Source organism: Doryrhamphus excisus, chromosome 6 (genome assembly GCF_030265055.1).
Source record: "Doryrhamphus excisus isolate RoL2022-K1 chromosome 6, RoL_Dexc_1.0, whole genome shotgun sequence".
Lineage (NCBI taxonomy): Eukaryota > Metazoa > Chordata > Actinopteri > Syngnathiformes > Syngnathidae > Doryrhamphus > Doryrhamphus excisus.
The window spans coordinates 1,596,436-1,617,946 of record NC_080471.1 but is presented as its reverse complement, the minus strand read 5'-3'; the positions used below and the strand labels follow the sequence as shown (position 1 = coordinate 1,617,946).

At 36.7% G+C, this 21,511-nt stretch overlaps 2 protein-coding genes across 4 annotated transcripts; one reads left to right on the top strand and one right to left on the bottom strand.

The window, feature by feature from the left end:
* Positions 1-133: 133 nt before the first annotated feature.
* Positions 134-14,139, top strand: zgc:56622 (uncharacterized protein LOC326033 homolog). The gene is made up of 9 exons (XM_058076381.1): positions 134-416; positions 2,951-3,127; positions 4,246-4,362; positions 5,350-5,403; positions 7,040-7,156; positions 8,216-8,328; positions 11,284-11,371; positions 12,882-12,965; positions 13,799-14,139. The coding sequence occupies exons 1-9, from the start codon at positions 324-326 to the stop codon at positions 13,883-13,885; spliced, it is 930 nt and encodes a 309-aa protein (XP_057932364.1). The 5' UTR covers positions 134-323; the 3' UTR covers positions 13,886-14,139.
* On the bottom strand, positions 13,060-21,328 carry klhl36 (kelch-like family member 36). 3 transcript variants are annotated; one of them, XM_058076359.1, is made up of 9 exons: positions 21,195-21,328; positions 20,083-20,149; positions 19,747-19,941; positions 18,593-18,715; positions 18,048-18,269; positions 17,662-17,973; positions 16,402-16,623; positions 16,158-16,315; positions 13,060-14,641 (listed from the first exon to the last, which is right to left on the bottom strand). In XM_058076359.1, the coding sequence occupies exons 2-9, from the start codon at positions 20,134-20,136 to the stop codon at positions 14,050-14,052; spliced, it is 1,878 nt and encodes a 625-aa protein (XP_057932342.1). In that variant the 5' UTR covers positions 20,137-20,149; positions 21,195-21,328; the 3' UTR covers positions 13,060-14,049. The 3 variants fall into 3 exon arrangements, with proteins under 3 accessions (XP_057932342.1, XP_057932341.1, XP_057932344.1); XM_058076358.1 differs by having other exon boundaries at positions 21,160-21,325; XM_058076361.1 differs by having other exon boundaries at positions 21,264-21,321.
* Positions 21,329-21,511: the final 183 nt, after the last annotated feature.

Sequence of the window (21,511 nt, the reverse complement as noted above, 5' to 3'; positions counted from 1 at the left end):
CAAAACTGCCCCTTGAAAGGAAAATAATGGAAATAAGGGAAGTACCACAAGTGAAGAACAACCTTCTTTACGGAAGTGAAGAACAACCTTCGAACCGCCTTTTCACATGTGCTCCATGGGGGCGAGGTGTTGTGCAATCATTAACTCCTGAGTTGAAACAACAGAAGCGCGGAAGAGTATCCGCCGGGCACGGTTAGCTAGACGGTTGCTACACGAATACACAAAGTGACTTTTGGAAAGAGGAAGGAAGGATCGACTCAGCAAGAAAAAGGAAGACACGGTTTTGATGCGTGCAGCGTTGGCACATCAGCAGGGTCACGTAAATGGACTACAGCACGGAAGGAACGCAAGCGGCCAGGAGTATCGAACTGAACGATGGCTCAAAAATGCCACTTTTGGGTCTGGGGACATGGAAGGTAAAGTTGACTAACACTCATAAAGTATTCAGTTTTGTCTCTGATTGGTTATTGGCTGAAAATAGAATATGGGGCCATATAACTATTTTTTAATTTTTATTCAAAAAATATAATTACACAACAAAATTAAAAATAAACATGGAAACATCCACAGTGATTTTAAAAAAATAAAGTCAAAATGTTAAGAGAAAAAACTTTTAAATTAAATTTAATTAATTAATTAATTAAATTATTTATTTTAATTTAAATTTAAAAAAATTTAATGAGAAAAATAACATAATTTCTCAAGAATAAAGTAATATTATGAGGAAAAATAATGGTTGTTTTACAAGCTGAAATATGAAAAATATACTATATTTTTAAAAGTTGTAGTATCATGAGAAATGTTCATTCATTCATTCATTTTCTACCGCTTTTTCCTCACGAGGGTCGCGGGGGGTGCTGGAGCCTATCCCAGCTGTCTTCGGGCGAGAGGCGGGGTACACCCTGGACTGGTCGCCAGCCAATCACAGGGCACATATAGACAAACAACCATTCACACTCGCATTCATACCTATGGACAATTTGGAGTGGCCAATTAACCTAGCATGTTTTTGGAATGTGGGAGGAAACCGGAGTACCCGGAGAAAACCCACGCATGCACGGGGAGAACATGCAAACTCCACACAGAGATGGCCGAGGGCGGGGACCGAACCCTGGTCTCCTAGCTGTGAGGTCTGCGCACTAACCACCAGACCGCCGTGCCGCCCATGAGAAATGTTTATTAGAAAAATATAATTACACAACAAAATGAAAAATAAACATGGAAACATCCACAGTGATTTTACAAAAATAAAGTCAAAATGTTAAGAGAAAAAACTTTTCAATTAAATTTAATTAATTTAATTATTTATTTTAATTTAAATTTTAAAAAATTAATGAGAAAAATAACATAATTTCTCAAGAATAAAGTAATATTATGAGGAAAAATAATGGTTGTTTTACAAGCTGAAATATGAAAAATATATATTTTTAAAAGTTGTAGTATCATGAGAAATGTTTATTAGAAAAATATAATTACACAACAAAATAAAAAATAAACATGGAAACATCTACAGTAATTTTACAAAAATAAAGTCAAAATGTTAAGAGAAAAAACTTTTAAATTTAAATTAATTTAATTAATTAAATTATTTATTTTAATTTAAATTTTAAAAATTTAATGAGAAAAATAACATAATTTCTCAAGAATAAAGTAATATTATGAGGAAAAATAATGGTTGTTTTACAAGCTGAAATATGAAAAATATATATTTTTAAAAGTTGTAATATCGTGAGAAATGGCATCTAATATTACGGGAATAAAGTAAACGTTTTATGTGAATAAAGTCATAATATTGTGAGAAACTTTACAAGAAGAGAGTTGAAATATTGTTGGGAAAAAAAAATCAAAATTTTATGAGCATAAACTTGCAATATTATGTAATCAATAACGTAATTTTACCATATGAATAAATGTAATATTATGGGAAACAAACAAAACCAAGACTGAAGTTGCAATTTTTTTGAAAATTTGTGAAAAGGTTCTAATATTATGGGAATAAAATTAATGTTTTATGCAAGAAGAGAGTTGAAATGTTGTTGAAAAAAATAATAAAATTTTATGAGAATAAACTCGCAATATTATGTCATCAATAATTTAATTTTATCTTATGAATGAATGTAATATTATGAGAAACAAACAAAACCAAGACTGAAGTTGCAATTTTTTGAAAATTTGTGAAAATGTTCTAATTTTACGAGAATAAAGTTAATGTTTTATGCAAGAAGAGAGTTGAAATATTGTTGAAAAAAAAATAAAAATTTTATGAGAATAAACTCGCAATATTATGTCATCAATAATTTAATTTTATCTTATGAATGAATGTAATATTATGAGAAACAAACAAAACCAAGACTGAAGTTGCAATTTTTTTGAAAATTTGTGAAAAGGTTCTAATTTTACGGGAATAAAATTAATATTTTATGCAAGAAGAGAGTTGAAATATTGTTGAAAAAAAATCATAAAATTTTATGAGAATAAACTTGCAATATTATGTAATCAATAATGTCATTTTACCATATGAATGAATGTAATATGAGAGTACTGAGAGTTTAAATATTTGTGAAATTCAACTGCGGAAATTATCTGAGAATAAGGTCAAAATATTACGAGAAAAAATTGTTGAATTTGGCATTAAAAAAAAATGAATTGTTGAAAAAAAAATATCAAAATTTTACGAGAATAAACTTGCAATATGATGTAATCAAAACCATATTCAAAACCAATTATTATAATAATAATTATTACAAATAATAAGATATAAAAAGAATAAATTCAGAATTTTTGGAAATCAGGTTGGGGTATATAATATATATATAATATTATTAATATTATTTATAATATTATGAGAATAAAATGGCAAAAAAAACATCACCATGACATTTAGCTCAGTTTGCTGTCACTCACACTTTGACGGAAATGTCTGATTAAGATGGCGTTCATCTTGTTACAGCCCTGCCATCTTCCTCGCACGTCCGTCCAGGGCGCCGTGGAGGCCGCCATCGCGGCCGGCTACCGCCACGTTGACACTGCGTCCTGCTACGGCAATGAAGCGGACATTGGCAAGGCGCTCCGCTCCATGATGCGGCAGGGCGTCATCAGTCGCCAGGACATGTTCATCGTCAGTAAGGTGAGGTGAAAAACAGCAGGAGGAACATGAATGGAAAAGAAGTACAAATACCGGACGAGTCTTGAAGAAGAGCAGACCAGAAGTGAGAACGGACAACATTCCGATAGAAGTGTCTTGGAAGAAGGGAAATTCTTCAAAGTGTCCATTTTAAAGAATATTTATACAATAAATTTAGGCATTTTTGCTTAAAAATAATATTGATATTTTGAAAATATTTCAGTTTCATTTTTTTTCTGTCAAGAAATAAACAAGAAATATCTTAAGACATCATGTGATTGAATATCTTATGAAAAATAAGCTAAAGTATCATTTAAAACAGGGGTCTCGAACATGCGGCCCGCGGGCCAAATGTGGTCCGCAGGACACTAGTTTGAGGCCCCCGCCTTGATATGAAAGTTTAATGTTAGTGCGGCCCACGCAAGTTTGAAAAAATTATTACGTTTGATTAATGTTCATGTTAAAGGTTAAATAACTGTTAATAGTTATCCTCCCTATCCGTGTGGAAGTGGTAAGTTTTTTTTTTTTTTTTTTTAAGTTGAAAGGAAATAACTTGAAGGCTACCGTTTAGGTCGCTAGCTCTCTAGTTTGCGAGTTAGCATGTGTCTCAAGACCCTGCAGTTGCGCAATATGTTGTAAATAAAAAGAGTATAAATGTGACTATAGTCGTGTTTTGTCATGTCTACAGGGCTCTAATAATGCTTTGTTCATTTTAATGTGAAAAAATAATTTGTCTACCCACCAACTATATGTGCTTTCTTAAGTTTTTATTATTTGCCCTTTTATTATTATTATTATATTTATTTATTACTGATTGATTTTCTTTATTCTTGATTTGTTTATTTATTTTTCATGTTATTTTGTGCAGAAAAATAAAAATTAAGATATTTGAGAACAGTGGAATGTTTTATCAGAGCTTTTATTGTAGAATATCAGAACCAAAGAACTGAAAAAGTTTGTATATTTTTCTGTTTTTAATAAATGCGTTTTTTTTTTTTTTTTGGGAAAACCTGATGCGGTCCAGTCTCGCCCAGACCCTAGCTCCAGTGGCCCCCAAGTAAATTTGAGTTTGAGACCCCTGATTTAAAACAACAAAATTGTCTTTATTGTTCTGTCTTCAGTTGCGGCGTACGCATTATGGACTTGAAGACATCCAACTGTGTCTCAATAAATCCTTGCAAGATCTCCAGTTGGACTACCTGGATCTATACCTCCTACACTCCCCCGCTGGAATAAAGGTCGGTGTCATGGCGTCTGGAATTTTTATGAATTTTGGTTTGGGGTATCATTGAAAAGCAAATAGAAATAAATCCTCCTGTGATTGACTGCTGACCAATCCATATGTATTTAGCATATGATTACTATCAACTGATATAAATAATCATTAAAAAAATGTATGTTATCGAGCAAATTTGCACATCAATTTGCACAAGTCATATTTATAACATAAATATGTAACATACAGTGGGCAAACGTTTTTTTTTTTAATTCTTACTTTATTATTCAAATTTTTAAAATTTTGTTATAATGCTATTACTGTCCTGTACAGGTATACTAAGGAGGGCAGGGATGTCCAAAGTGTGGCCCGGGGCCCATTTAAGACCGCCAGCAATTCTTCTGTTGGCCCACAGCACATTCTAAAAACGTCATTTAAAGGGGAAAATTAAAAATAACAGCAAAAATTCAAAATCAGGAGTCATTTTATGAGAATAAAGTCAAAATATCATGAGAAAAAAAGTTGTAATTATACGAGAAAAAATCATAATTTTACAAGAATAATATAATTATACATAATAATAAAAAGTTGTATTTTTTTAAATTGGTTTTTGGATTGGTTTTGGAAAAAGCTATATTATGGGAAAATTTGAAATAGTTACGGTGTGAATGGTTGGTGTACCTTGCCTCTCGCCCAAAGACAGCTGGGATAGGCTCCAGCACCCCCAGCGATAAGCGGTAGAAATTGAATGAATGAATGAATTAGTTACAAAAAACAACAATAACACCAAAAACGGGAATAACAGCTGTAACTAAAGTAAAAAAAATACATAAAAAGTTGCAATTTATAACAATAAATCTGTAATATTATGAGGAACAATAATGAAAAATAATGTCATTTAGTATTATGACAAAATTGGGGAAACAGTTATGTCATATTATGCAGAAAAGTTTGAAAAACAGTAAACATATTTCAGCTAAATTCAATGTTCTTAAATGTGCTTCCATAGAAAACGTGTGAGGACCATGAAGCTTCTTCTATAGACTATGTGGACGTATGGACGGTAAGAACACTTTGTGTACTGTTACTTTAAATTTAGTGGGTGTGGCTTACGTACCGATGCACGCTATAGTCTATAGTTACGCTATAGTTACGGTAAACCATGTCATAAATTTGCCGTGTTTCGGGTTTATATTATCCTTCCCTGTGCTCATCACTTACTTCTCCACAGTTCAATAGAACTAGAAATGGAAATCAAGACTTTGTAGGACTTTGGGAGATTTGCCACCAGCTGCTTATAAATATCTGATTCAATATAGATTCAAATAAATTTGTGAAATTTCTCGACATGCATGCATTCTGTCCACTTCCAAGAGAGATTTCTACAAATAAAAAACAAACTTTAGACATATTAGAATGAGTGTATTGCCAGGGGCGTCACTAGCTTCTGAGGACAGAGGGGGCTTCTCCCCCTGGAGATGCACAGGATATAAATGAATGTAGGAGACTTTCAAAAAAATCCAAAAAACAAATAAGGAACAAGAAGCGGGATATAACTTTCCCACTTTTGGACAATTTAGTAGAGATACTCAATAGTTTTAGGCCACCATTAAATTTACACAATTTACACAATCTACACTGCAAAAACCAGTGGACAGTGATCAATTATATAATAATCATTATTATATTATTAATTAGCCAATTATTATTACTATCATCATTATTATTCTCCTGATTATTACTACCGCTAGTATTAGCCTGCTTATTGGCTTGCTTTTTAGCCTTATTTATGATTTATGATTTATAATTTATGATTTATGATGTATGATGTATGATTTATGATTTCTTGTTTATTATTATTATTTATGTTAAATTTTAAATTTTAAATTTTAAATTTTAAATTTTAAATTTTAAATTTTAAATTTTAAATTTTAAAAATTTTAAAAATTTTAAAAATTTTAAATTTTAAAAATTTTAAATTTTAAATTTTAAATTTATGTTAAATTTTACATTTTAAAAAATTTTAAATCTAAAAATAAATTAAATTAAAAAAAAATTTAAATTTAAAAAAAATTAAATTTTACAAAAATTTAAATTTAAAAAAAATTAAATTTTAAAAAATTTAAAAATTAAAAAAAATTAAATTTAAAATTTAAAATTTAAAATTTAAAATTTAAAATTTAAAATTTAAAATTTTTAAATTTTTTAAAATTTAATTTTTTTTTAATTTAAATTTTTTTTAAATTTAATTTTTTTTTAAATTAAAATTTTTTAAAATTTAAAATTTAACATAAATAATAATATTAAACAAGAAATCGTAAATTTTAAATTTTTCAGATATTTTTTGTAAACAAAAAAAATCAATAACATTTAAAACAATCAAAAATATCAAATTATTTAGGCGTGCTGAAATAGGCCTAATGACGCCACTGTATTGCAATTTGCATGCAGTCTTTCAGATAAAACTGATTACTTGTAGACACACTCTACGTTCTGATAAACTAATATTTTTACCTTATTTTGCATACATTTCCTATTTTGACCCCATACTTTATTTTGGAAACTATAGCCAATCTGATGCCACAAATGTATGCGTTTCGGTTGTAAGTAAAACATCAATTCCCCACCATATTGTTTTGCCCCTGCTTGGAGAAAGACCCGTATATAGTTGTGTTGAAAAGATGCTTTTCTGTGTGCAGGGCATGGAATCACTGCTCGCTTCAGGAAAAGTAAAGAACATCGGAGTGTGCAACTTTAACATCATGCAGCTGGAGAGACTTCTTGCTCTTTGTAAAATTCCTCCTGCTGTCAATCAGGTATGGCAATCACAATTATATAGAGGCATTATTATTACTCTATTATTATTATTATTATTACCACAGGAATAAGGATGTCATATGTGATCTATTTATTCGTCAACTTTTTCTTCACTTTTCATCTGCCAAAAAGTTGTTTTGACACATATTATTATGTCGTCGCTACGGCTTTTTATGGGTTATTTAACCCTTCGATGCACGAGTGACTGGACCCTACACTCTTCCATAAGGGGGTCAAAAATCACCCATACTAGAATCAATGCCTTTTTATGACAATTTTGCCATTTTGGTTAGGAATAATCACTTGTATGATATTTAGTATTATATTTAGGACCACACAAGAATGATTTCATGTTAGAAACATCTTCATTTTTCACTTTTTTTACATCTTTGAAAAAGAAAATGACCCCGTACAACAATAGAAAATGGGAGGATCCATTGTGTGTTACATAAAGGGAAGTTAAAAATGTGAATGGCATGATATTAAAAATATGATTTTTGAGGAATACCTGGAATATAAAATGATAAAAAAATTTTCATTACAAAGATATTTCAAGAAAACAACCTGACCGGGTCATTTTTGACCCACTTATGGAAGGTTGGGGTAGTAACACAAAACCAAAAATGTCTTAAAATGTATAAAAGGTAAGTTAAAAATGTGAATGGCATGATATCAAAAACATGTTTTTTGAGGAATACCAGGAATATAAAATGATAAAAAATTTTCATTACGAAGATATTTCAAGAAAACAACCTGACCGGGTCATTTTTGACCCACTTATGGAAGGTTGGGGTAGTAACACAAAAACTAAAATTTCTTAAAATGTATAAAAGGTAAGTTAAAAATGTGAATGGCATGATATCAAAAACATGTTTTTGAGGAATACCAGGAATATGAAATGATAAAAATTTTCATAACTAAGATATTTCAAGAAAACAACCCGACCGGGTCATTTTTGACCCACTTCTGCATCTAAGGGTCACCATAGTTGCCAGCTAGCGTCGATTGGGAACGTATCAGTCGATACTTCATTGGCGAACTGTTTGGTGTCTATTCAGGTGGAGCTACATCCATACCTGACACAGCCAGAGCTGACAAAATTCTGTAAATCCCGGAATGTTGCCCTGATAGCCTTCAGCCCCTTCGGCTCCCCTGCAAGACCACCGCAACTGTAAGTTTTACAATATCATTCATACACGTTCTCAGTTATTTTCAGGGTGGAAATAGTATTCATAACCTGATAATATTGATTTATTTATCTGAACCACTGCATGAGCTGGAACAAAGACACAACCTGACATGACATCGACAAGAAACTCAACTCAAAGTCGACTATTTAGCTTGTTAGCTTCCTTTGTGTGGAGAAATATTTGGGACTTTTTAAATAAATAAAAAAATTGATTTGAAAGAAAGGTGGTGGCACGTTTTAAAAATAGCATTTAACAAGAAAACTGGAGAAGAAAAACAGCAAAAATTCAAAAAATTGCAGTAATAGCAATAAAGTCAAAATATTAAGAGAAAAAAAAATAATTTTACAAGAATAATTTTGTAATATTATGAGGAAAATAGCATCCTTTTTGTAGAATAAATTTATAAATAAATAGTCAAGACAAAAAAATATGTTTTTTAAAGTTGTAAACAAACAAAAAAACTTTAAGTTAATTAAGTTGAGGAATAAGCTACATATTATGGGAATTATGTACAAAGTACAAAAATAATTACATGGATAAAACAAAAAAATGTGCAATCTGACAAAAAAGTTGTAATTTTACAATAATAACTTGGTAGAATTATGAGGAAAAAATAACACAATTTTAGCAGAATAAGTTATAGTTTATATAGTTTAAATGAAAAAAACAAACAATAAAGTTGTAATTTTTGGAAAATTAGTTTGAGGAAAAGGTTCTATATGGGAAGAAACCAATAATTATAAGATGAACATTTACAAAAAGTAACGACATGAATAAAAACAGCAGCAATGAAAAAAACAGTTGTAATTTTAAGAGAATAAAACCAAAATATTTTAAGAGAAAGATGAGAATGAAGTCGCCAATTTTTCAGAAGAAAAATAATGTAATTTTAGTATTGAGTAGAATTTTTTCTTTTTTTAAAAGCTGTAATATTATGAGAAGCAAACAAAATAAAATAAAGTTTTAATTTTAGGACAGAAAAACTTACGGGAACGATATCAAAATATTAAGGAAATAATGTCATAATTTTACCAAAAAAAAATTAAGAAGTTGCAATATTTCATTCATTCATTCATTCATTTTCTACCGCTTTTTCCTCACGAGGGTCGCGGGGGTGCTGGAGCCTATCCCAGCTGTCTTCGGGCGAGAGGCGGGGTACACCCTGGACTGGAGGCCAGCCAATCACAGGGCACATATAGACAAACAACCATTCACACTCACATTCATACCTATGGACAATTTGGAGTGGCTAATTAACCTAGCATGTTTTTGGAATGTGGGAGGAAACCGGAGTACCCGGAAAAAACCCACGCATGCACAGGGAGAACATGCAAACTCCACACAGAGATGCCCGAGGGCGGGGACCGAACCCTGGTCTCCTAGCTGTGAGGTCTGCGCACTAACCACCAGACCGCCGTGCCGCAGTTGCAATATTTGAAAAATATTTTAAAAACAACAGCAAAAAAAACAGGAGCAGACAGTGAAGTTGATAATAGGCTTTATCACAATATCACAATGCTTTTTCTTGAAATATATACCATATTTTCTGGACTATAAGTGGCACTTTTTTTCCTAGGTTGGCGGTTCCTGCGACTTATACTCCAGAGCGACTTATAAATGAAAAAAGTGTTTATGTTCCATAAACACTGGACACCTTTTCTGTTTACGTTTTTTTCTACCTAATTATGCATTTTTGGCCTTGTGCGACTTATACTCCGGAGCGACTTATATACATTTTTTTACTACCTAATTATGCATTTTTGGCCTTGTGCGACTTATACTCCAGAGCGACTTATATACGCTTTTTACTATCTAATTATGCATTTTTGGCCTTGTGCGACTTATACTCCGGAGTGACTTATATACGTTTTTTTCTACCTAATTATGCATTTTTGGCCTTGTGTGACTTATATTCCAGAGCGACTTATATACGTTTTTTTTCTACCTAATTATGCATTTTTGGCCTTGTGTGACTTATATTCCGGAGCGACTTATATACGTTTTTTTCTACTGAAATTATGCATTTTTGGCCTTGTGCGACTTATACTCCAGAGCGACTTATATACGTTTTTTTCTACCTAATCATGCATTTTGGGCCTTGTGCGACTTATACTCCAGAGCGACTTATATACGCTTTTTACTATCTAATTATGCATTTTTGGCCTTGTGCGACTTATACTCCGGAGTGACTTATATACGTTTTTTTCTACCTAATTATGCATTTTTGGCCTTGTGCGACTTATACTCCGGAGTGACTTATATACGTTTTTTTCTACCTAATTATGCATTTTTGGCCTTGTGTGACTTATATTCCAGAGCGACTTATATACGTTTTTTTTCTACCTAATTATGCATTTTTGGCCTTGTGCGACTTATACTCCGGAGTGACTTATATACGTTTTTTTCTACCTAATTATGCATTTTTGGCCTTGTGTGACTTATATTCCAGAGCGACTTATATACGTTTTTTTTCTACCTAATTATGCATTTTTGGCCTTGTGTGACTTATATTCCGGAGCGACTTATATACGTTTTTTTCTACTGAAATTATGCATTTTTGGCCTTGTGCGACTTATACTCCGGAGTGACTTATATACGTTTTTTTCTACCTAATTATGCATTTTTGGCCTTGTGTGACTTATATTCCAGAGCGACTTATATACGGTTTTTTTCTACCTAATTATGCATTTTTGGCCTTGTGCGACTTATACTCCAGAGCGACTTATATACGGTTTTTTCTACCTAATCATGCATTTTGGGCCTTGTGCGACTTATACTCTGGAGCGACTTATAGTCCAGAAAATACTGTATACTGTAATATACTTGCATCCTTTCATTTTTCACTATGCGACCCTCGCTGGAAAAAGTTTGGACACCCCTGCGTTTTCTTTACTTTGCTTTGTTGTTGGACTGTTTGCGTTTTTTCTTCTAACCAGATTAAGAGAAGGTGCTGACCCAAATAAGCTCCTGCAAGACCCAGTGGTTGCAGAAATCGGCAAAAAGCACAAACGCAGCCCTGCACAGGTGAGCTTGGGGCCGCACTATACCATACAGTGCATCTGGAAAGAATTTAGAGTTTCAAAATAAATGTACAGTTTGAATTTCACGTTTTTTCAAATTAAATTTCTAAATTATTACTCTGTCGTGGATGACTAAAAAAGCTTAGTCAAATATAGTATGAACAAAAATACAAATATAAGGCGAGTTCCGTGTGTGTAGAGTTGACTAGCTGAGTGTTAGCATGGTTGACAGTGTGGAGAGTGCGAGTTGTGACCGACAGCAGCTCCTGTGTGAATGTTCGCTGCATGTGCGTTTTCCGTTTGTTAATAACGCCACTGAAGTGCATCGTGAGTCCCTTCCTAACCTCAAATAGCGACATAGAGTAGTATTATGCATTTTTGGCCTTGTGCGACTTATACTCCAGAGCGACTTATATACGTTTTTTTTCTACCTAATTATGCATTTTTGGCCTTGTGCGACTTATACTCCAGAGCGACTTATATACATTTTTTTACTACCTAATTATGCATTTTTGGCCTTGTGCGACTTATACTCCAGAGCGACTTATATACATTTTTTTACTACCTAATTATGCATTTTTGGCCTGGAGCAACTTATACTCCAGAGCGACTTATATACGTTTTTTTTTCTACCTAATTATGCATTTTTGGCCTTGTGCGACTTATACTCCAGAGCGACTTATATACGTTTTTTACTACCTAATTATGCATTTTTGGCCTTGTGTGACTTATACTCCGGAGCGACTTATATACGTTTTTTTCTACCTAATAATGCATTTTTGGCCTTGTGCGACTTATACTCCAGAGCGACTTATATACGTTTTTTACTACCTAATTATGCATTTTTGGCCTTGTGTGACTTATACTCCGGAGTGACTTATATAAGTTTTTTTTCTACCTAATAATGCATTTTTGGCCTTGTGTGACTTATACTCCGGAGTGACTTATATAAGTTTTTTTTCTACCTAATAATGCATTTTTGGCCTTGTGCGACTTATACTCCAGAGCGACTTATATACGTTTTTTTTCTACCTAATTATGCATTTTTTTTAGTATTCCACACTGGTCACTGGGTGTCACTGACGTTACATTGATGAGACAATAGCCACCAGGAAGTACGCTGTCAAAGCCAATGTGTGAGTTTATGTTGTTGTCTTGTTTAAAATGTCATGTTTTCTATTATTATTATTATGCCGACGACATTGGGTAACAGGAGTGTCAATTTGACTATAGGGGTGTTATGTCATGTCTAGAGAGCTCTAATAATGTTAAGAAGCGTACTAAACAGGTTTTTTATGCTCTAACCACAAAAGTATTCAATTTATAAAAACAAAATCCGACTTGTCGGAAATCTTATTAACAGTGATAAATGAGGGATTACTGTATTTCATGCTGGAATAATACTGTAACGCAACAAAATGTGGACAACATGAATACTTCCAGTATGCACTGTATGTACCTTTAAGGACAAATGATAAAGTATAAATGTAAACATGTTGGGTTTTTTTTTTCAGGTATTGCTGAGGTACCACGTACAGCAAGGAATTGCCGTCATTCCCAGGAGTGACAAGTCTCATCATATTCTTGAAAACACAAAGGTAGAGCTCATGTGGATCTACGTATTTATATATATATATATATATATATATATATATATATATATATATATATATATATATATATATTTAACCCTTCGATGCACGAGTGACTGGACCCTACACTCTTCCATAAGGGGGTCAAAAATCACCCATACTAGAATCAATGCCTTTTTATGACAATTTTGCCATTTTGGTTAGGAATAATCACTTGTATGATATTTAGTATTATATTTAGGACCACACAAGAATGATTTCATGTTAGAAACATCTTCATTTTTCACTTTTTTTTACATCTTTGAAAAAGAAAATGACCCCGTACAACAATAGAAAATGGGAGGATCCATTGTGTGTTACATAAAGGGAAGTTAAAAATGTGGATGGCATGATATCAAAAATGTGTTTTTTGAGGAATACCTGGAATATGAAATGATAACAATTTTTCATTACGAAGATATTTCAAGAAAACAACCTGACCGGGTCATTTTTGACCCACTTATGGAAGGTTGGGGTAGTAACACAAAAACTAAATTTTCTTTAAATGTATAAAAGGTAAGTTAAAAATGTGAATGGCATAATATCAAAAACATGTTTTTTGAGGAATACCTGGAATATGAAATGATAAAAAAAGTTTCATTACAAAGATATTTCAAGAAAACAACCTGACCGGGTCATTTTTGACCCACTTATGGAAGGTTGGGGTATCCAACACATTTGTGTTCATTCCACCATAGGAGATATGTCATGTTACACATATCGATATTTGATAATATCGGCACATGTATGAGCATAGATGCGTTCTTATTGAAAGTTTGCCATGCTGTTGTTCTGCACAGATCTTTGACTTCTGTCTAAGCGAAGAAGACATGACGGCACTGAGGGGATTGGAACGAGGCTGGAGGGCCCTCCATCTTGATGAGTAAATCCACGCCATCTTTTGTATCATTTATGAAAATGGATGATTTGGCACGTTGCTTATCTTTCTTTTTCTACACAATAAATAAATAAATAGCATTAAATTCCATAATATTACTTGCACGAGTCATGTGACACGAGGAGAAGTCATACAAGAGATGTCACTCACAAGTCAGGTCCTGATGTTTTTGGGCAAAGTCCTTGCTGATCTTTCAGCTTGGTTGGATGATTGGTTTCCTTCTGGAGACGACGATATCAACGGGGGCTTAATGGTGCACACACAAGCAGAGGCCCCCGCGATGCGTTTGGGTAAATCGGGCCCTCTGCACCACGCATCTTTATGAGGATCGTACACTTGAGTGGTCCTGGAAAAGGTCATGGCTTCCCAGCTGTAGCCACCGAGTACGTAAATCCTCCCAGCCCAAACCGCAAGACCCGCCTCGCTATTTGGCGACAGGAGCGGCGCCACCTGAGTCCACTGGCGGCTGCGCGGGTTGTAGGACTCCGCGTGAAGGATGTCAAAGCGTTCGTCGGTAGCCTCGTGGTCATCGCTGCCCCCGATGGCGTAGACGAGGTCGTTGAGGGAGGCCATGGCGTGCCAGCCCCGAGCCAAAGACATGGGCGGGCATTCCACCCACGCGTCAACTTCCCGGGATGGATCGTAACACAAGACATCTTTGCGGTATGGTCCGATCTGATAATCGTGTCCGCCGGAGATGTAGACCACGCCGTGGTGGACGGCGCCGGCGTGGCCGTACGTCAACCTATCAAGACATTTTGTCGGACTGTCAAATTAAAAGACATGAAACAAAAAATAGTAAACGATGAATAATTAACCAGACCGCTTGGGTCGAATGCAAACATTGCAAAAAAAGGTGCAGAATCTGGAGGATCTCGAAAGCTTTCTGTGTGCAGAGTCCACACCTCGATACACAGCGCTAAAAAATTAGCATAATAGGTTGTCTTTAAGCTTTTTGTATTGCTTAATGACTTGTACTAATTCATAAATCACAATAAGCAAGACCTCACAGCTAGGAGACGCGAGTTCAATTCCACCCTCGGCCATCTCTGTGTGGAGTTTGCATGTTCTCCCCGTGCATGCGTGGGTTTCCTCCCACATTCCAAAAACATGCTAGGTTAAATAATAAATAACAAAGGCTACATTGTAGACCCTTCATATATGGGTATAATATGGATTTTAGAGCCCTCTATGTATGACATAACACCCCTATAGTCACTTGTACGCCCCTGTTACCGCAATCTAGAGGGGTATAAATACTGTATGCTGAAACTTGGCACTTGAGTGGTTAGCGCGTAGACCTCACAGCTAGGAGACCGGAGTTCAACTCCACCCTCGGGCATCTCTGTGTGGAGTTTGCATGTTCTCCCCGTGCATGCGTGGGTTTTCTCCGGGTACTCCGGTTTCCTCCCACATTCCAAAAACATGCTAGGTTAATTAGCCACTCCAAATTGTCCATAGGTATGAATGTGAGTGTGAATGGTTGTTTGTCTATATGTGCCCTGTGATTGGCTGGCCACCAGTCCAGGGTGTACCCCGCCTCTCGTGAAATGTGAATGGCATGATATCAAAAACATGTTTTTTGAGGAATACCAGGAATATGAAATGATAAAAAATGTTCATTACGAAGATATTTCAAGAAAACAACCTGACCGGGTCATTTTTGACCCACTTATGGAAGGTTGGGGTAGTAACACAAAAACTAAAATTTCTTAAAATGTATAAAAGGTACGTTAAAAATGTGAATGGCATGATATCAAAAACATGTTTTTTGAGGAATACCTGGAATATAAAATTATAAAAAAATATAATTATGAAGATATTTCAAGAAAACAACCTGACCGGGTCATTTTTGACCCACTTATGGAAGGTTGGGGTAGTAACACAAAAACTAAAATTTCTTAAAATGTATAAAAAGTAAGTTAAAAATGTGAATGGCATGATATCAAAAACATGTTTTTTGAGGAATACCTGGAATATGAAATGATAAAAATGTTTCATTACGAAGATATTTCAAGAAAACAACCTGACCGGGTCATTTTTGACCCACTTATGGAAGGTTGGGGTAGTAACACAAAAACAAAAATTTCTTAAAATGTATAAAAGGTAATTTAAAAATGTGAATGGCATGATATCAAAAACATGTTTTTTGAGGAACACCAGGAATATAAAATTATAAAAAATTTAATTATGAAGATATTTCAAGAAAACAACCCGACCGGGTCATTTTTGACCCACTTCTGCATGTAAGGGTTACGTACCTTGGTAGTCCCGCCACATAGGACCAGCAGTTTCCCGCGGGGTCGTATCGCTCCACGGAGGACAACGTTCCCAAGCCGTTCCTTCCACCCACGGCGATCAAGCAGTCCCCCACTGCTGCCAGGTAGAAATCCACGCGGGGGGTATTCATTGGAGCGCCCTGGAAGACATAGAAATAATGAATACACTGGTAGTTGCTGGTAAAAGTACTACAGTATTTCTAAAGGTCTATTAGTGGTATCGTACGTTGGTCCACTGGTTGTGGCGGGGATCGTATCTGTACAGGCGGTTACATGCGGCGTCTCCAACGTTGTCCCTGGACGAACTGCCACCGGCGGCAAAGATAAAGCCTCCGAGCACGGCCAGGCAGTGGTGGCTTTGCTGGGCAGGAAGCTGGGTTTCTATCTCCCAGTTTTCCCCGTTTAGCCGGCAGACATTAGCGCTGAGCTCCTCCCCTCGCTCGGACACCTGAGGAATACAGTATCATGGAGACATGTGAGTCTCATTTGCTAAGGAAATGTTGTTGTGATAAGTTTTCCATCCATCTGTTTTCTTCCGCTTCCGGCAGCCCTAACCTACGGTATCCACCATCAGGTTGGAGGTCTGCCACAGCGCCAATGGAGGCACGGAAATTGGCCCATTCATATAATCGGATTCACAGGGGTGGAATATTCCTTTCCCCAATCCGATTGAGGTATCTTGTACCCGCTCAATCAGAAAGTTGTCAGACTGCTTTCTTCTTCGTTGTGTCATTCATTCATTCATTCGAACAAACGAACGAATACTAAAACATTCATTTGAACGAACGAACGAATACTAAAACATTCATTCGAACGAACAAACACTAAAACATTCATTCGAACGAACAAACACTAAAACATTCATTCGAACGAACAAACACTAAAACATTCATTCGAACGAACGAATGAATACTAAAACATTCATTCGAACGAACCAATGAACACTAAAACATTCATTCGAACGAACGAATGAACACTAAAACATTCATTCGAACGAACGAATGAACACTAAAACATTCATTCGAACGAACCAATGAACACTAAAACATTCATTCGAACGAACCAATGAACACTAAAACATTCATTCGAACGAACCAATGAACACTAAAACATTCATTCGAACGAACGAATGAACACTAAAACATTCATTCGAACGAACGAATGAACACTAAAACATTCATTCGAACGAACCAATGAACACTAAAACATTCATTCGAACGAACCAATGAACACTAAAACATTCATTCGAACGAACCAATGAACACTAAAACATTCATTCGAACGAACGAATGAACACTAAAACATTCATTCGAACGAACGAATGAATACTAAAACATTCATTCGAACGAACGAATGAATACTAAAACATTCATTCGAACGAACGAATGAATACTAAAACATTCATTCGAACGAACAAATGAATACTAAAACATTCATTTGAACGAATGAACGAACGAACGAACGAATGAATGAATGAATGAAGTACCTCTCCACCAGTCAGCAGAAGGCCTTCCACTCCTCCCCTCAGTATGGTTTGTTCCGTTTGCAGAAGAGGTTGTCTGCTTTGGTTCTCGACCCTGTGGTACGCCAACGCTTCCTCCACCATGGCCTGGCAAAGAGCATCCTCCGGTAAAAGTGCTCGCAGTTCCGGCAGCACCCGGCTCACCAGGTCCCCGACTGGCATCAGTGGGAAGCGGATACGGGATAAGAGTTGCTGGGCGTGGGTTTTCCGTTCGGGAGTTTGAGCCAGCCAAAAGAGAGCCGTGTCAAACAGCTCCCGCTCACCGTCGTGATGGACCTGCCGGCGATGATAGGAGCCAGGGGGTTACTTAGACCGCCTTGTCATTGTCACCATATAGGAAAGGCGCTTACCTGGTTACTGGAGAGGTACGTGACGAGCTTGTGCAAAGGGATGTCACGAAGAAAGTCAGGGGTGATGGAGAGGCTGGCCAAGCGTGCGAGGATGAAGTCGTCGACGAAGGTGTCGAGGCGCTGGAGGCTGTAGAGCTGCGCCAGCTCCTGCAGATACAAGTAGTTGTCCTCGCTCACCTCCCGCTCCAGGTATTGGCAGCAGAAATCCACCACCTGCCACACCTGAAGGAATATCGGTTTTTTAGAAAAAAAAAGGCCTAGTTGAAATATAAAAATATATATATTTTTCCATATTGTAAAAAATATTGTATAAAAAATTGTATTTGTAACTTCAATGAAGGATGAGATAAAAAGGTCACAAAAGACACCACGATAACATCCAAACGCCTCACTTTCCTCAGTTAAGGTCGGTGTTCATGACAAAATTAACACCGTACAAAATTAGCAGTAAAATATGGTGGTGGTAGTGTGATGGTCTGGGGGTGTTTTTGCTGCCTTATGACCTTGAAGGCTCATCCGTCCATCGTCTGACAGCAGATTCTGACCTGCAAGAGGTGAGCAGCTTCCAGCACGGAATCAACGTTCCCACCATCCAATGGAAGCTCTCCACTGTACAGGAAATCCAATACTGCCTTCAAACCAACATAGGACAAACCCAACAGCTCCACCTGTAGGCAGCATGAAAAAAATGCAAGTTACTACATTCATTCATTTATTCATTTTCTACTGCTTATCCTCACGAGGGTCGCGAGGGGGTGCTGGAGCCTATCCCAGCTGTCTTCGGGGGAGAGGCGGGGTACACCCTGGACTGGTGGCCAGCCAATCACAGGGCACATATAGACAAACGACCATTCACACTCACATTCATACCTATGGACAATTTGGAGTCGCTAATTAACCTAGCATATTTTTGGAATGTGGGAGGAAACCGGAGTACGGAAATATGGAAACTCCACATAGAGATGCCCGAGTGGGGAATCAAACCCGAGTCTCCTAGATGAGTGGTAGTGGTAACCACTCGTCCACCATCCAGGCGCTGCGCAGACCATTCATTTATTTTCTACCAGTGTCGTGGGAGTGCTGGAGCCTATCCCAGCTGTCTTCAGGCAAGAGGCGGGGTACACCCTGGACTGGTGGCCAGCCAATCACAGGGCACATATAGACAAACAACCATTCACACTCACATTCATACCTATGGACAATTTGGAGTGGCTAATTAACCTAGCATGTTTTTGGAATGTGGGAGGAAACCGGAGTACCCGGAGAAAACCCACGCATGCACGAGGAGAACATGCAAACTCCACACAGAGATGCCCGAGTGGGGAATCGAACCCGAGTCTCCTAGCTGAGTGGTAGTGGTAACCACTCGTCCAACATCCAGGCACTGCGCAGACCATTCATTTATTTTCTACCAGTATCACAGGGGTGCTGGAGTGGCTAATTAACCTAGCATGTTTTTGGAATGTGGGAGGAAACCGGAATACCCGGAAAAAAACCCACGCATGCACGGGGAGAACATGCAAACTCCACACAGAGATGGCCGAGGGTGGAATTGAACTCGCGTCTCCTAGCTGTGAGGCCCGCTAAGTTACTATATAACACCCATTATTAAAAGATTTCAGTCTGGGCGTTGAAATTTTGCACTTTTTTTGGGCGGTGCTTGAACGCACCATAGTTGTATGCTGTGACACACACACACCTTTGGTTGCCGCTCCTCTCTCATTCCCAGCGTAAACATGGCATGAAAGTAAGGGCTGGAGATGGCCAGCACGGCTCTGTGAGCGTGGAAGCTCTGCTCATCGGCCACCAGCACCACATCACAGAAGCGGCTGTGTTGTCGCTGCTCATTGAGGCCCTGCAACAATTCCACCGCATGATCGGCCCAAAAGAACACCTGGCGGCACAGAACACAACAATGGAAAAAAAAAAATGATATGTGCGCACGACGATACGGTGACTCTTCCGCAGTCACTACAGTTACATGCACTATATAAACAGTAGCAACCTTTTTATCACACATCTGTCACGAACTTACCTTGGACGACTCACTGATTTGGTGGGGCCGACATACACGGCTTCCATTCTCCATGATGTCTTATTATCTAACCAAAAAAAAAAAGACCAGAAATCACACAACAAATTCTAAACGTGCATAGGAGTTCATCCCAAATTGGTGGAATTCCTCAACAAAATACATAAAACCGCGATAAAACAAAATTATACAATTACAGTCGTCAACCACATCGTGGTTGTTTGTATGTGCCCTGCCATTGGCTGGCTACCAGTCAGCTGGGATAGGTTCCAGCATACCCCTGCAATGCTAGTGAGGAAAAGCGGCATAGAAAATGCATGGATGGATTGTGTAAATGTGACTATAGGGGTGTTATTTTATGTCTATAGGTCTCTACTAGTGTTAAAAACCTATTTAGAGAGGTTTTATTCAAAATTCATTCATTCATTTTCCTCACAAGGAAAAAGCTGGAGCCTATCCCAGCTGTCTTCAGGCAAGAGGTACACCCTGGACTGGTGGCCAGCCAATCCCAGGGCACATATAGACAAACAACCATTCACACTCCCATTCATACCTATGGACAATTTGCAGTCGCCAATTAACCTAGCATGTTTTTGGAATGTGGGAGGAAACCGGAGTACCCGGAGGAAACCCACGCATGCACGGAGAGAACATGCAAACTCCACACAGAGATGGCTGAGGGTGGAATTGAACCCTGGTCTCCTAGCTGTGAGGTCAGTATCGTTCATTTAATTTGTTTCAGACCTGTGATAGGTCATTTTTGTATTCTACAAAGCATTGTACAACACACAACACATTGAGTGAGTCTTTTCATGCAGAATCATCAGGCTGGTATCGACCCGACATTGGCTGGGGTACTATCGATGTATGGATCGACCCACCCACCCCCTCTAATATTTTAGTTTCCCATCACGAATAGATTCACTCAGACAGTTCGGAAATTGAATGTACAACTTGTAACATTGTACATTACATATATGTGTTGACGTCAGAGATACAATATAAGAAGCAGACAAATTCGTAGCATTGACGTTAGCATGCTATACGACATATAGCTAAACAGCACATGCCACTGCTTACTATACAGGATGCCGTTGAGAGGGAAAATGTCCAACCGTTGCTTCTCATGGATGACAAAGTCTAAGAAAACGTCTTCAAGTAAGTCAGCAAGAGTTGTAGTTTACATTCTGTGGTCCGCAGAGTTGCAGCGTTGATGCAGAGTGCTGCTCCGGTACGGACCACTTGAAAGCATTTGCCTATTAACCGGATTTCCGGTCAGTTTTCAAAATAAAATAAATGACAGGAATGTTTTGAACTGTTAATCAACTAGCTATTTTACTCGAGAGAGCAAAATAAGTATATTTGACTGTTGCAAGGAATAAAAATATATATAAATATGTTTTTAGTAGCAAATGAGGTACTGAGGTTAAGG